Source organism: Colobus angolensis, unplaced genomic scaffold, assembly GCF_000951035.1.
Source record: "Colobus angolensis palliatus isolate OR3802 unplaced genomic scaffold, Cang.pa_1.0 Scaffold276, whole genome shotgun sequence".
Taxonomy (NCBI): domain Eukaryota; kingdom Metazoa; phylum Chordata; class Mammalia; order Primates; family Cercopithecidae; genus Colobus; species Colobus angolensis.
This window is the reverse complement of record NW_012115999.1, coordinates 2,612,395-2,629,211: the sequence shown is the minus strand read 5'-3', so window position 1 is coordinate 2,629,211 and position 16,817 is coordinate 2,612,395. Positions and strand designations below refer to the sequence as shown.

At 40.3% G+C, this 16,817-nt stretch overlaps 1 protein-coding gene across 1 annotated transcript in view; it reads right to left on the bottom strand.

Annotated features, from left to right (window-relative positions):
* ZNF462 (zinc finger protein 462) overlaps positions 1-16,817 on the bottom strand; it is a 154,539-nt gene that overhangs the window by 38,479 nt on the left and 99,243 nt on the right. Inside the window, exons 8-9 of the mRNA XM_011948242.1 lie at positions 6,271-6,538; positions 3,933-4,069 (exon numbers count right to left, since the gene is read on the bottom strand). Coding sequence (XP_011803632.1) covers positions 3,933-4,069; positions 6,271-6,538 — 405 coding nt within the window. The remainder of the gene's footprint in view (positions 1-3,932; positions 4,070-6,270; positions 6,539-16,817) is intronic.

The window sequence follows — 16,817 nt, the reverse complement described above, 5'->3', positions numbered from 1 at the left end:
AGTATCCCCCATAAACTTAAGTCTACCTGGAACCTCAAAATGAGACTTTATTGGTGCACAGGTTCTTTGCAAATGCAATCAGTTAAGGCCACATTAGATTAGGGTGGGCCCTAAATCCAACGACTGGTGTTCTTATAAGAAGAAAAGAGGGCACAAAGAGATACACATAGGGAAGAAGGCTCTATGAACACGGGAACAAAGATGGGAGTGATGTAGCTATAAGCCAAGTAGTGTCAAGGAACCCTGGGAGCCATCAGAAGCTAGGAAAAGGCAAAGCAGGATCCTTCTCTTGTGCCTTCAGAGGAAACATAGCTCTGCCAACACCTTGATTTCAGATTTCTAGCTTCCAGAACTGTGAGAGAATACATTTCTGTTGTTTTAATCCACACAGTTAGTGGTCACTTGTTACAATAGCCCTTTTAAACTAATATACCCTGCCTTAAGTCTTCTCTGCCTGTTGAAATGTTATCATAGATCAGTTTGAAAGCCACTCCTCTCTACTGCAAACAGAAATAAAACCTCCTAGGTACCCATCACTCACTGTCTTGTGTATACTACGCATATGCTCATCTCTGAGGAGAGTGGGTACTGGATCTTATGTTCCCCATTTTGCCCAAAGAACCAAGCACAGTGTGTTATGTAACAAGCAAATAATGAATGCTTGTTGAACACATGAGTAAACATCATACTCTCTTTTGCTGTGGCCAACATAAATCCCCGATTAGTTCACATTCAGATTTCCCATGAGCGAAGGAGATTCTCTCCCTACTTAAATATATCAGTTTATACAGACAAAAAGCAATGGAAACTCTATTTTTGCCAGCAGTAGCTCTGTCTCTGGGCCAGTTCAGAAGTTGGTTTTCTTGCTTTTCATCCCACATAGTTTAATTAACTAAGACCTCAGAAAGATCTTGTACTGTGGACCCGAGAGACCAAGGATGTCACGGATAGAGCAGGAAGAGGAAAGTTGCAGAAGGAGCCACATCTTGTTACTTTGAGATCAGCCCCAATACAAAATTGCAAGGCAGACACCCAACCCTGTCTCTCGACTTGTTAAGGTCAGCTTCCTACTGAGCTGCCATTTTGAGTAGAGATGGACACCAAAGCCAGGCTGGGACACAGATGGTAGACACGGCTGTGTCCTGCCTGTGGATCCGTGGACTTCCCCTGTGACCGTCTGATAATTCTGTCCTTGAACCCAGCTGCCACAGCTACTAGAACACTCAACAGGGTGACACTACCTCTCTCAGGGTGAGAGAGTGATGCCTGGTGGGTAAAGGCAAGAGCTGTGGGTCAGACAAGCCTGAGTTTAAATCCCAGCTGGATTACTTATTAGAGATTTCATGTTCATCAACTTGTTAGCCTTTCTAAATCTATTTATTTCCTCATCATGGGGGATAACAGTCATCCATCACATAGGGTTTTGTGAGAATTCTGTAAAATGACATACTGTAAAGCACTTAGTACAGTACCTGCTAGGCAAGCAACCGGCAACAGTAACCAGTGTTGTTATTATTGTTAATGTTGTTATTATTACTATTCATCCTCAAATGCTCATGTTCATTTCAGATGGATGTTTTCTGACCTTGATAAGGACTCTGAAATGATCTTTACAAGTAAATAGAAGAGACCACAAATAACCAGTGACAGGTAATGTGATGAGACACGGGATCAAAGGACTGCGATTGACTGCTTACCAGTTGGATGACTGTGGGTGAGTGATTCCAGCTCTCACGGGCCCTGCAAAGCTTACTACTGTATTTATGGCGGGCACAATAAACACTACATTATACACTGTCCCCTTCAGGAAAACCTGCCAGACAAATTCCTGAAAATTTCCTGAACAACATTTCAAAAAAGTCTAACAAGCACTTGAAATCTGGTTGCTTCTGTGGTTTTCTTTTCTCCCATGGTAGGCAAGGAATCTCAGGGCCAAATCTGCAGCCCACTGTGAACAAGTGCATGGCACCTCATGGTATCCACTGGGTATCCAAACTCTCAGCTAGCTTTTTCATACTTAGAGGTGAACTTTCCATTAGTTTCTTCTTATTTTGCATTTACCCCAATTTCCTCATTTGTTTTTAATCCTATAGTTCTGCAGACAAAGGTTCTTAAAACCTTTGTGAAATGAAGTAGATGGGAAATAAGTACATTAAATTATAAAAGAAATAGTTTGTCTCAATCTCAAGTTTCACACGCGTACAAGGGGAATAGAGTAATCGTATCCTTCACAATGTTGCTGGAAGATGAAGTGAATGTGGGTGTAAGCGGCACTTTGTTGAGGGTAGAACATTATGGGAGTATTTGTGGTCGTAGTGTTTAATCTCTCTTTGCTTCCCCCTTTCTTGTGTTCTCAGCTCAGGGAGGGAAAGTCATTGAGCTCGTTAGGCATCAAAGCTCTGTTCCTGCCAGGCAGCAATATGGGAAAAGAAAGGAACCAACCACAGAAAGTGAAGATTCACCGTGTCTGTTTGCTCGGCAGCAGCCCTGCTGATGGCCCCTTACCAAGCTGTGATAGGGCACAGAGCCACCACAACACATGGGCTGGGGGACCGGAAGCCAGGTGACTGAGGCGGAACACCAGGCGGGACCACTCGGGCCAAGAATTCCTGCCTAAATGTTCCTATGCTGCTTCTCTCAGCTTGCAGGTGGACATTCTAGCCAGCAACGATCTCATGTCTTGTTAGAGTGCAAGGGGGAGGAGGGAAATCTGTGTGTGTTAAATGTCCAGCCTTCCATTGAGTTTGCACAGACATAGGTGAGTATGTCACAAATGTACTGGCCAAAGGCAATGGCTCAGGGAAAATGTGAAGTGTGTTGCAAATGGTTCCCAATACCCAGCATTTCAGAATGAGTGACATCTCAGCAAGACAACAGATGATACTCATTGCTTTTGAGGTCTATGTGACAAACATCGAAAGGCTTTCTAAGGTCAGAAGCAAAGGAATGAAGATAGGAGGGAAGAGGATGAAAAGAAGGGATGGAGAGAAAGAATGAAATAGATGGAAAGATCAGTAGAAACACCAATCAAGACTGGCCATGAGCACCCCACTAATCTTTTTCTATCCACCTGTGGCTTGAATCTTTTCAGGACAAAACAGGTTCTACATAACACATTTTTCCTTCCAATGCAGAGGAAGCCTGTTGTTTAACAATGTTTTAATTGACCAAGGGTAAATGCAACTCTAAGAAAGACCGAAGTGGACTTAAAAGAAGTATCACTGTTTATCAGCAGGAACCAACATTTATGGAACAGTCATTATGCATCCATTATGAAAAACCACTGGACACTTTACCCATTATCTCATAGGTACAATCATCTCTTTTAATGGATGGAGAGGTTAAACATTTAGAAGATAAGGCTCTAAAACCAGAATTTAAATCCAAAGCCCATGGATTTTCTGATTCTTATTAGAATATATAATAGAGATTATTATTAGAATGCATAATATACATTATCTTAAAGAGTTCTCTCTCCCTCCAACCATTTCAAGGGAAGTTCCACGTTCTGCTTTGGAAATCATTTTGGTCTTCTTGAAAGAATCTCTCACAGTCATAGAGCTCTTCACATTTCACATTTGCTTTCACCCACCCATTTTGTTTCTTGTTCATTCCTTCTACGCAGTCTACGCAAGGCTGTGGGTGGCAGAATTTTCAGAATGTACAAATCCGCCATGCTGGGAAGCCCTACAGAAATGTTCACTGCAGAATCCATCACCTTTGCCTCCCTCCAGGTGGAGGAAATACACCCAGCAGGAAGGTGTTTTTACCCTGTTGGCTGTCACTGTGGTTATCACTATGGTTTCTTGCCTGAAGATAAGGTGAGGAACAAGGCACAGGTGCTACTGCCACTCTGAGACAGCATCCCTAGAAGGCCATCTCTGCTGCCTGCCCACCCCCTGCATCCAAGAAAACCAAGTTAGAAAGGTTACCTCGGTGCAGCACGATGTGGTCAATCATGTTGCGCTTGTATTTGGTGTGATAGAGGCAGAGAGGACAGCGAAGATCTTTGGGGCCCTCCTCGGGAACCGCTGAATGCCCAGCTTCCACATGCATAGTAAAAGCAGATCTAGGAGAGAGGTTGGGGAGAGGGGTGATACGTGTAACCAGGGATCACTGCATTTTCACATTTCCTGCTGGCAAACCCGTTATATATGTCCAAGTACGGCTCTCCTGCTTGCGGGGCTAAAAAAAAAATCTGTTAATCATGTTTGTTGACCACCCAGAAACTTGGTCATTCAACTGATATCAATACTGTCAAACGGTGGTAACTTCTTTCCGGAAACTGTGCCCTGGGCTGGGTTCAGAGCCTAGTGTGAAAAGAAACAAATTCCCCAAACACTTTATTCCATTTTTTTTTTTTTTTTTTTTTTTTTTAGACGGAGTCTCGCTCTGTCGCCCAGGCTGGAGTGCAGTGGCACAAGCTCAGCTCACTGTAAGCTCTGCCTCCTGGGTTCACGCCATTTTCCTGCCTCAGACTCCCGAGTAGCTGGGTTTACAGGCGCCCGCCACCACGCCTGGCTAATTTTTTTGTATTTTTAGTAGAGACAGGGTTTCACTGTGTTAGCCAGGATGGTCTCGATCTCCTGACCTTGTGATCCACCCGCCTTGGTCTCCCAAAGTGCTGGGATTACAGGCGTGAGCCACCGTGCCTGGTACACCTTATTCTTAAAAATTAAAAATTGTCTATTAAGAGTATGAAAACAAAATCCCGAAAAAGGAGCTATTTTTCATCATGCTCAGGAGGAGAGAGACTATTTTAAAGCTAGGTTGACTTAGAAACTGCCTGTATAATTCTTCACAGGTAAGGGGGGGCAGAGGGCAAGTTATCCAGGAAGTCAATCATCATGATTGACGATTAGGTAAACTAAGTGTTGTTATACCAGCTTAAAGGTGGAATGGTACTGCTGCCTCTTCCTCCATCCTTTTCAAATCTTCGAAATTTGCAAAGCCTTAAATGTCTCATTAAAATCGATAAAGCCAAGACTTTAATGAGCAGAGACCCTTTCTTATGAACCCGAGTGCTGCTCTCTGGAGACAGTCTCTGCCTGTCTGTTGGTCCTTGCCCTCTGGGGTCCTCTAGCCTTCTCTCAGTACCAAATCACACACGTATTTATCTGAAAAGTAACTAGAGCAAATTAACAGAGATAGAATACATGTTCCACCAAATCCCAGCTACTACAATGCTGGTGGGAAAGAGACTTCTTCTTCCAGTTCTTCTTTTTCTTTGGACGTGAAGCCTAATTTCCACAGCCTTTCTGTGTGAAGCATGTATTGAAGTAGTCTAAGGGTTAGATCCTGATTACAATAGGAACAGAAAAAAATAGCTTTATATCTATGATACCTAATGCTATATTATTATAATAGCTTTCTATCTATGATATTATGATACTTACTAGCGGTTTGCTTTGTGCCAGGCACTATTCTAAGTACTTCAAGATACACTGGTTCATTTATTACTCACAGGAGCCCTATGATGTAGGTACTATTATGATCTTTATTTATTTTATAGATAAGAAAATAGGGACAGAGAGAGTATCTTAGCGACTTTTCCAGAATTACCCAGGCAGTCAGCCTTCACACTTTACACCTGTAGCCACTAACCTAAACACTATCTCACAGGATGAGATTCAACTGCAGAAGTTTAGATTACGTCATAGGAAGCATTCCATTCTTTAACTGAGTCCATCAATCCTGTCATCCACAGGAGCAAGGGTGACTATGGATTCTCTTTTTCTGGACTGGAACAATCTCTCTAAGATTGCTCAAGCATAGTCTTGGAAGTGCCGGGGTATTGATTCTCTATGTGTCTTTCAATACTATGATCTTAAGAATTAAAGAATTTTCTACCAGGGGAGCAGGGAAGACACTACTGCCAGATGTTTTCTCTTGACTTTGATTTTATTTCCAAGAACATACTTTTTTTTTTCCCCCAAAGCTAAAAAAAAAGGAGAGGAGACAGTTCTCTGAAGGGAAACACCACTCCAAGCCTGGCAGGAAATCATTTGCTTCAATGTCACACTACTTGGAGCCCATTTGCTCCAATTTAAAAACTTATTTGTTCTGATATAGTTCTTCGTCCCTTTCCAAATCCCAAAGCAGTCTTCTGAAACTAGCCCCCTTCCATGAAGCCTGGACCCAACCCCTACATCATCACATGGGCAGGGCTTCCCATAAGCTCCAAGTAGGAAAGTATAAGGGAGGCCTGCAGTGAGGGGTGGAGCAGGGGCAGCCACCTTGTTCTCCACAGCTGTTCATTATATCACTTACTTAAAGCCTGTGTAAAAGGAGCAGTCTTTGCACTTGAAAAGCTTCTTCCCACCATGCTTGTCCCGGTAGTGGCGCCTGATGCTCTGGATGTAGCCGGAGGAGAATTCACAGAATTCGCAGTGAAGCACGGCTTCGGTTTTCTGCTCAGTGCCAGCAGCAGCCCCAGAAAGAGGCACAGGGCTAACACGGCTGTTGTTCCTTGCCAGGGCAGCTGACTGATAGTGGTTCAACTGCTGCTGAACATCTGGGGGCTCTGAATATGATGAATCTGTGAAGAGATGGGAAAAATGACACGGGGCACAGAGAACACAGTAGAGGTTCAACACTTCAAAACCCCTGACATCAGGTTTCTTTTTACCCTCCAGCTTTACTAGGTATAACTGACAAACAGAAATTGTTTATACTTACGGTGTACAAGATGATGATTTGATATGTGTATCCATTGTGAAATGATGACCACATCAATTTAATGAGCGTATCCATCATCTCACAGTTACCATTTGTAAAGTGCAGGGAACATACCCAAGACCTACTCCCCCAGCACATTTCAAGTAAACCACACAGTATTATAAATTACAGTCACTATGCTGCACATTGGATCCCCAGAACTTACTAATTTTATAACTGAACATTTGCATCTTTTGACCAAAGTTAGTTTTGAGGGTTTTTTTTTTTTAAGAGGGATGATTATGATGCTGTCTTTTATCTTCATTTACACTCTACAACACAGATTTGGGGAATGCATGTGGGGAGGAACTATCACCTCTTTAATCTGACTTTGAGGGCTCATGGCATTTAAAAATAAAATTTTGAGGTTAAAGGTTTCAAAGCATAGGAAGAAAGTAAACTGTTTTTTTTTTTTTTTAAAAGGAAATAGCAGCATGGCAACAGGTTGCCACAGAATACCCGTCCCGGTAGGTGAGAAAAGAAACCCGCATCATGTACACAGGCATCTACACGAGAAAGGAAAGGACATGATGCAACATCTCCTCCTTTGCAGCCTAGATTTATTCAAGCCAACCAAATAAAAAAAAAATCAGTCTTTAACAGAAATGCTCAAGCACAAGGCACTCACACAAATATAAAAATGTTTTATGCCTTCACACTCAAGTGATTTGAATTTTAAAATATAAAAATCCAATAGCGTTCTCCTGGAATGGATGTTTAAAGCTTAGTCAGCATTAAGATGGAGATTTATTCATAAATCCCATTAAAATGAAATTCCAAACAAGTTTCCCTGAAAGGTATTTTAAAGTTCAGGATTCTGAGGAAAATGTCGGAAATGACAGGCACAAATCTGAACCCCGAGAAGCTTCAATGGCATGTGGTGGAGAAATCTGATCTAGGAGGGAGGAGCGGAAATCTCAGCGTTTCTTCTTTGAATTAAAAAAGAGAGAGAGAGAGAAAAAAGTAAAAATAAATAAATAAAGGGGGTTGGGAGAGAGGAAAAGTAAAAGGTCTTGAACCTTTTCCCAACATGCTGCTTTCAATGTGGAGGTTAGAAATGCAAAAACATTGTCCCATATAACCTACAGCTGCCTATGAATGACACAAATGAAGTCCATGAATACCACACAGATGAATTTCAGTGTAACTTTCCTTGAAAAGAAAACAAAGGGCTCTTTTCTTAAGCCTTTCAAAAAGCAGGGGGGAAAGGGGATAGAAACTGTACAAGCCTCCTCCTGATTTGATGGACCCTTAATTTTCCAAAGCATAATTCCCTAAGGCAGGACATGGAGGAATTCTCTAAAACCCGTATTTGATGAAACCAGCACCATCCATCCCGTCAGCCTCTTCGAACAGGAAAACAAAAGCAGAGCAGCCTCCCTGATTGCTGGGCCACTGCCTGTCTGCAAAACACTCAAACATCTTCCTCTTCTTGTTCTCCTCCCCGCCTCCTCAATTCATATTCCTCAAGATTGAGAAAAACCCCTTTGGAAATTGTAAACAAACCTGCCACACACAAAAAATAAAACAAAAGGAAACTTGAACAATCTCTCCAAGCCTCCATAGGTTCATTACCAGGTGTAAACGGAAGACAAAGGAAGAAAGGAATGACAACTGAATTCATTTTACTCAGTTCTTTTATCTCCTTTTTCTTTATTCCTCTACCCTAGCTGATGAACCCACTCTGGATCACAATAATGCAATTGTCAGCTTCTCATTCTTTCTTTCAATAGTAGGTTTGTTTACCATTTCATGGATTGTTTGAGATGTTTTCTATTTAAGCCCTCAAGTCTAGTTTCTGCTTGAAACACATGTACAATGAAGCACAAAACACACTCCACCTCTCTTGTTATCACAGGCTTGAGCTCTAAGTTGAGCACTGCCAGCCAGGATCCCTACATAGCTTCTGTCCTCTTGGTAATGTTGGTCCTAGTTTGCACTCTTAGCTCTAAAGAATAGAAATTCTTCTATAACCAACAAGGCCAAAGCCAGGTCCTGCTGGCCTGTGATCTGTCCACTATCCACAAATCCACCCAGAGACCAAAACAAATCTCCCAAGTGATGGTCTAGGTCTTAAAGGAGTCACAGTCCCCTCCATAACAAGGCGCATCCCTGGATCTCCCAGATTAGTATGGATGCTGGCAGTAGTCTCAGACACCAGGTACCTGACATCTTCAGTCCCTTTCTAGCAAAACTATAAAGAAATGAATGGCTCCTCGTCAGATGATAAGCCAGATGAATGCACTCCCAGACCTTCCATCCACCCCCAACTCAACACATGCACTGATGTGTCAGGCAGACCCCCTCCAAGGACCCCAGTCTCTTTTAGTTCACACATTTTTATCTTGTCTCTAGGGCCTATTGCATATTATTTCATTCATCTCAAAAAACAAATTCCAAATTTTAACTCTGGTATTTAAATAGTATGGAAAACCTGAAGAAATAAAAATGCAAGAAGTCACGGGAAAAGCATTCCAAGAAACAGAGGCTCATCGCCCTTCTCAAATGGCAGTGCAAAAGGAACAGCTGATGCGTCCCTGTCATAAATTCCTTTTTTTTCCCCCTTCTGGTTAAAATCAGATGGACAGGTTTACTGACAAAAATAAGAAAATCCCATCATTTATGATACATTTGTAACAATGCCCAGGTTACAACTTTTTGTATTTTCTTAGGGCTTTACTTTCCTCTTTGCTGCCAACATTCTCAATTTCGCTCTCGCTCACGTGGAATTTGTGAATAATGTAGGATTTTAGCACTTTGGGCACTAAAGTGATAAAGACATGAGTATGTATCATTCCACCGATCCTTAAAAAGCCCACTTGCTAAGCTACATAAAATTCCTGTTTGTTCATGAAGCATGGCCTGAAGAGCAGGAAGGAGGTCGTTTTGTGCCCAGGTTAGAAAGGCAAACAGATTGTTAGCTGCGAAGGGCATGTCACGTAAGTTAAAAATCATCATTAAGACTATTTTCTTTCATTTTGAGCTTAAGGAAAGAAAGGTTAAAAATATCCCTGTGTTGAGAGAGTCAGATTTCTGGTCATGGGGAAATACAGCAGCTGAATCACATGGATGTGAATTCAGTGGGAAGTTCTGCGCCCAGCTGCGGCTCACACAAGTTACATCTTCATCACCTGTATGGCCAGTGATCCACAATGGAAGCAACAGCAAAGACTTTAAAAGCAGGTCATGGCTTAGCATCACCATACATTCCCAACCAACCCACCAACCCTGACACATACAGTCTGAGGAAAGAGTTTTCTTCTCTGACTTGTGACTTTAATTATATGCGAAGTTTCAGAAATGAAATTATAATGTATAATTGTAGTCATAAAATAAATGTAATTAAGTTATATGGAGTTCTCCAGTTTGTAAGCTATCATAAGAAATGAATTAATATCAGGATCAAACCAGAATTTTAGCAATGATGGTCACAGTGCCTACAGGATTTAGAACTTATTCAGAAGCCAGCAATTAATTCTCACAACTATGGTGTGCGGTCTAATTGAGTTTACATCTCAATTTTACCAGTGAAGTAGCTGAAGCTGAGGATGACTGGTCACACAGATACAAAGAAGCAGAGGGAGGATTTGAACAAAGACCTGTCTGATTATAAAGTCTGAGTCTTGTGTTTTAGGCATCTGTTCTCAATGGTGACCTCCAGGGTTCTGTGATACCAATCAGACGAGCCAAAGAGAGCATAAGCCTTCTCTCAGCAAGAAACACATAGTAGAGAGGGAAGAGAGAAAATGATAGAAAGGTTAAAATAGTTAAGAAAATAACATTAGAACAGATGCAAATGATAACAGAATAGATAGAAAATAACATTAAAATGAATAGGGAAGAAAACACTTAACATTTTGAAGCATTGTTAAAAAAAAAATAAAGTTAAGACTCAAGGAAAAGAGACAGAATATCCAAAATTTCAAAATGCTGATATAAACAAAATAAGGGACCATGCAGGAGACATTTCTAGAAGTAAGTTGTGAAGATAAGCCCTGCAAATACCCAGAACTGGAAACCTATCTGTCTAAATGTCATGCTTTAGTTAGATGCTTGATAAATTGTCCTCAAATAATAACACTCTAACATTCCTCAAGTGGGGTTTGCCTGGGAAAAGAAAGATACACAAATGCAAATGAGGGATGGGTGCTTTTTTGTGGCTCTTGAACAGCTTAGGATTTCAAGCCAGGTAAGGGCTGAATTCTAAATGGGACACCCTAACCCTCTCATTTTTCATGTTCCTGGAGAAATTGGAATTTTTTTGTTGTTGTTGTTAATTCCAGCTCTCCAGAATAACAGTTTGAGTTGTTTTTATTTTTTTTCCTTTTTTTCTCCAAAACTTAGTCAGCATAGAGACAAACACAAGAATTTGACTTTATAAAGGCAAACGACAAATAAATGGACTATAAGCCTGAGAGAATGAGACTTTCTTGAGTATTCACAGTTCTGATTCCACAACATTTAGTTAACACTGTCCTAGTGCCAGGTCATGTGCTGGCTCTGGTTCAAAGTCAAAGAAGACATGAGAGATGCCTTCTAGAAACTCGTATTTATTAGGGGAGAGAGCTGAGCAATTGACTTATGAAAATACAGGCCTCTCCGTGTCTAGCAAACTTACCCCACTATTGAAGGAATAAAAGAGGCAAAGAGAACAAACAAACAGTAACAGGAGAGTTCAGCTATTGCAAGATTAAGGAAGACACAAGGAAGAATAAGAGTCAATTGGGCAGCAAATTGTAGGAACCACAGAGGACAGCCCCCTTGCATACTCTAAGTGATACAAAGAGGAAGCCATACCGGAGGATCAATTCTCAATTTTCTGCAGCCCTGCATAGAGAATGTGAGTGAAGGTGAAAGGGAGCAGAAGTACCTTGGTGCCAGCAACTGCATTTAATTATATTTGAGCTAGATTTTTGTGCAGACTTGGAAGACAGGCTTGTTGGTCACTGTGAATCAAGTACCAAGAAAAAAACAAAAGACAAGGAATTTTAGGCAAGCAAATTTTAGAGGTGGCCAAGGGGCAAGTGATTCAATTACACCCATTCATTCCGCAAATATTTACTGAGCATTTAAGTAAATAGGAGACCCTCTTCTGGGACAGTAAGACTTGAGCCCTGACCTCAAGCAACTCACTTTCTCATACAAAGATGTAAATAATTGATCATGATACAATGCAAACAAAATGTTTTAATAGAGGTATTTATAAAGAGGCAGGAGAAGGAAGGAAAAAGCAGCACTTTGTGCCTCATAGAATGTGGGAGTGAGAGAGATAGAGAGGGGATGTCAAGAGAACTATGAGTGTCCATTAATAAATATAACTAGTATTAATTAGTGTGCAAATTAATGAAATCAACACTAGACATGCAGTTACCTAAACGTTCAACTCACTACACCTCCACCTTAAGTCATACATTTTGGAGAAACTAAACAGAAATTCAACAACTACATTATTATCACAATGAAAAAAAAATGACCTAATTTCCCTAGGGTAAAGAAATGATGAGTCTGAACAGAAAAACATGTACATCAGAGGGTGGGGTAGGTTGTGTAAGGGACAATTTAAAATTGCCAAGTTCTAAAGTAGCATAGGAAGTTCAAAATAATACATGGATTGTAATTTTCTTTAGAAAAGCAGACTATTTAGCAACTAATGGTTGGTAGCATGGGCCATTAGAAACAGAATATTATCTGTGGATAACTTAAGATACTGTAAAATGCCCAAAGTGAGGAGGTTGAGGGAGAACCCAAATAAGCTAGACATATAGACCATTATTTCTAGTCAAGAAAATTTGAGAAAGGCACACGAACAAAGGTAAGAGGGCAGCTAAAAATGTACTTTATTTAACAGTCAGGAAACTTTTGGGATGGCATGCAACTTCTATTATACAACTGCTAATAAACTTAGGCAAAGGACAAAAATAGTTTCAGTATTTTAATGTATGCGACAGTGATCCAGGAATCTGTAGTGACCAGATACAGAATTCTGCAATGGGAAACCTAGTGAGCTTTGTGATCATCTGAGTCTTCATCTAAAGCTGAAAAACTGTTCAAGCTTTGTGTCTGATGGACTCCTGAAACTTACCACGTTGAGAACTGACACCATCTTTCCCTAAACATCTCCTTCTGCATTCTGAATGTTGGTAAATGGCCCATCACTTTGTTCAAGCTCAAATTGTGACATTCTTCCTTCAGGGTTTGAGATTTCTCCCTTTCCTGTGGCAGCACATTTAAATAGGTATCATGCCTCAGAGACATGCCTCATGACCCACCCTCCATTCATTTTCCTCCCCAGTCCTGTCTTCCCTACCCCTTGTTCATTCAGGTCCTCCTATCACATGTGGGCAACTCTTAAAACCTCCTACCTGGTCTTTCTTCTTCTAAGATCAATTCTAGTTCAGCCAGTATACATATCATTACTCATATATGATTATGATATGACTGTGCCCTATTGCTCAAGTGTAAAGCTATTCAATCTGGTCTCAGCCCATGTCTCCAGCCTCACTTCCAGCTAGCTTCCAATTCCTTGCACATGCCACGTATTGCATCCTTGGGGGATCCTTGATCAAGGCCACCAGTGCACTTTCTCTTCTTTTTGCCTGACAAATTCTTACCCATCCTTCAAAATTCAACTGAAATGTCATGCCCTCTGTGAAGATTTTTCCCAACAATCCAAACAGAACTCCTTGCTTTCCTCTATGCTTTGCCAACACATACACGTTGTGATTCTTGCCCTGATCTCATTATACCTCGTATTACATTTACAAGTCCTCCTTAAGCAAACTTGGCTAGATCAGTGTCTGTGACCTTAAAACATTCTAACCAAAGAAGAACCATGGCAACAGTGGTGTCTAGGCTGATGTTGTGCACCATCCTCTAGCAGGTCCATCCATTTCTGCTTCTAGCATTGGACCTAATGCTAACAAGAATCATCAGTTTCATTTGCTCCTAAAACTTTTTGTACCAGTTATATTTGCTACTGAGCTCATTCAATTTAATTAATATTCTATAAGATAAAATATAGGTATACAAGTGTTATTTCTATGAAAGCTATGTTGAATGCTTTGAAAAGACTTGATAAAGTCAAGTTGCTAAAAAAAATTACTGTTAAGTTACATTTTGGCAAGACCAACTATAAAAGATTGAGATCATAAAAATCTTGAAGGACTCTGCTCTAAGACTGTTTTACAAATGTCTAAGTTCTCATTCCACTTCAAAGAAATGGAAACTGGAAGTAGCACACAACACAGTGTAGGTGAGTGTGGTTTATGCAAGGGAGGAAACAGGGAACTTCAATCAAAGGAACTAGATTCAAATACATAGGCTTTACCCTGTATCACAATACTGGTGAATACATGCATTTACATTTTAAATGAAATTAAAATGCTTAAGGCATTTTGAAAAGGATTCCCTAGTTAGGATGGTGATTATCAAAAAAAAGAAAATAAGTGCTGGCAAGGCTGTGGAGAAACTGGAACCGTTGTGTGCTGTTGTCTGGAATGCAAAATGGTACAGTCTCACGGAAAATAGCATGGAATTTCCTCAAAAAAAATTAAAAACAGAACTATCATATGATCAAGCAATCCCACTACTGGGTATTTATCCAAAAGAATTGAAATTAGGATCTTGAAGAGATATGTACTCACTATAGTATTAGTTACAATAGCCAGGAGGTAGAAGTAACCTAAGCATTCATCAACATGTGAATGAGAGAAAATGTGGTGTATAACACACACACACAAATATTATTTAGCCTTAAAAAAGAAGGAAATCTTGTTATATGCTATAAGGCAGTCACAGAAGGACAAATACTGCATGATGCCACTTCCATGAGACAGCTAGAGCAGTCAAACCCATACAGACAGTAAAATGGTGGTTGCCAGGGGCTGTGGGTAGAAGGAAGTGGAGAATTGTTGTTCTGCGGATATAGAGTTTCAGTCATGTAAGATGAAAGAGTTCTAGAGATCTGCTGTATAACAATGTGTATACAGTTAACAATACTATCCTATATACTTAGAAATTTAAGAGGATAAATTCCCATGTTATGTGTTTTTTACTGCAGTAATTTTTTTAGGTGCCTTTAGACAAGATAATCTGTTAGGTTCTTTACAAACTTCATAAACTTTAATTATCACCATAAATACTTAATGACAATACTTAAGAAAATATCCGTTAGATTGAATTTGTGGACAATTGTGCTATACAGGCACACAAGGCGTTGTTCCTGTCAATCTGAAATGACAACCAAGCAGGTAATATCAGCTCCACAGGAGCGAGGGTTCGCGCTGTCTTTTTCACTGATGTATCCCAATTGCTTAGAAGTACCTGGAAAGGTACTTAAGAAAATGTTTCCTGGATTGAATTTGTGAACAACTTTCTTAACTCCAGGTACACATATATTGTTTCAAGTTACTATAACAGTGTGTAACACAGAGCTATCAAGATGATTCACAGACTCGAGAAGTCTGCTCATTTAAAAAATTTTTCTTGGTTCTATCCGAATTCCTTTGTACCTTGATTTAATTCCTGTTCTCAAAATACCTGTTTCTTAAGTGCTGTTAACAATGACCAGAATTTGGCATCCAGAGAAACAACAAAAACTACAAATCACCATTGCAACTTTCCAAGTATTTCCTCTGAAGCGCCTCAAAAATGTTCTTTATCTATGGACTATTCCAAAAGAAAATTATATTCGAAACTAAGCTTTAGAACACAAACCATTTTCATTCCTTCTGGATAGTGTCTAAGGGGGAACATACATCTCTAAAGGCAGTCATATTATTTTGTTTCCTTCTTTTGATTATGCCTTGAAAATCTCCAGGCCAAGGACTCTGGCACCTCCTTGTCTACTGTCATCGGTGGAGCTCTCTGGCCTGGACACACAAGATTATGATACAATGGCCAGGGGGACAATGGACGCTGGATGACTATATATAGGAATTCTGGACTTCGTTGTCATGGAGGCAAATGGAAAAACAAACGCCTAATCCTGAAAATAAGGTTGAGGCCAAACTTGAAGGAAACACACACTGAAAACTTCCTGTCATTCTGATGAGTAAAAACAAAACCTTGAAATATGATCAGGGAATAGATTGAGAAAACAAAACAAAACAAAATATTAGCCTGCAAAATGACACAAACATGGCAAAAAATGGGCAATCTTTCTCTTTTTTGAGATCTGGTTTACTATCATACTTCAATTCATTGAAAAGGTTTCTCAAAGGCCTTATTTTGTGTGAAGCTTCATGTTTTTTCTTTATATTTTTGAGGAATCCAGGCAGGTCTGACCTGAGGCCAAGGAGGATTCCTGGACTTTTCAATTCACTAGGTCTTATATTTGGGAACATATCCATTTGTCTTTCTACATTTTTTCTCAATGGCATCACCATTCATTCACCCAGTCAATGAAATCAGAATAAATCTTTGAGTCATTTCTCTCTTTCGTTCCACACATTCACTGAGTCAAAAGCTCTGTTGGTTCAGCCTCCTGAGAAACTCTATCTCTGTGATCCACTCACTAGCCCACTGCCATGGCTTTTATTCGGGCCCTCGTGGCTGCTGTGTGAACTTCTACTGCAAAATGTTCCTAACTGGCATTCTATTTTCCAGTTTCTTCTCCCTCTAAGATTCCTTTCTTTTCTGAAATGCAAATGTGATCATGATACCTTCTTACAGAAAAAAGTCCAAACTGAACTAAGGGGCTCACACTCTCCTTCATCTTTCCAGGCTGATCCTCACTCCCATGCCCACACTGTTCCCATGCTGTGATTAATGCCAATCATATACAAGGCTTCTAATATTCACTTTTTATGCCTTTTTTCCCTGCATCATTGTACATTCTTGCAATATCCTTCTTATACTTTTCAGTCTGACAAACTCTTACTCATCTTTCAAAATTGAACTCAGTCCAAATCTGCCATCACCATGAAGATTTTCCTTGACCTTTCTAGATACATGTATTAAATTTTCCCCTTAGACTCCCCTAACTACATATCATGCTGTATTAAGGTTAATTTATTTTACCCCCACCAGACTATGATCTCTTTGAAATTAGGCCATCCATCCATTTACCCGTTCATGTGTGCATCCATCCATCTATCTAT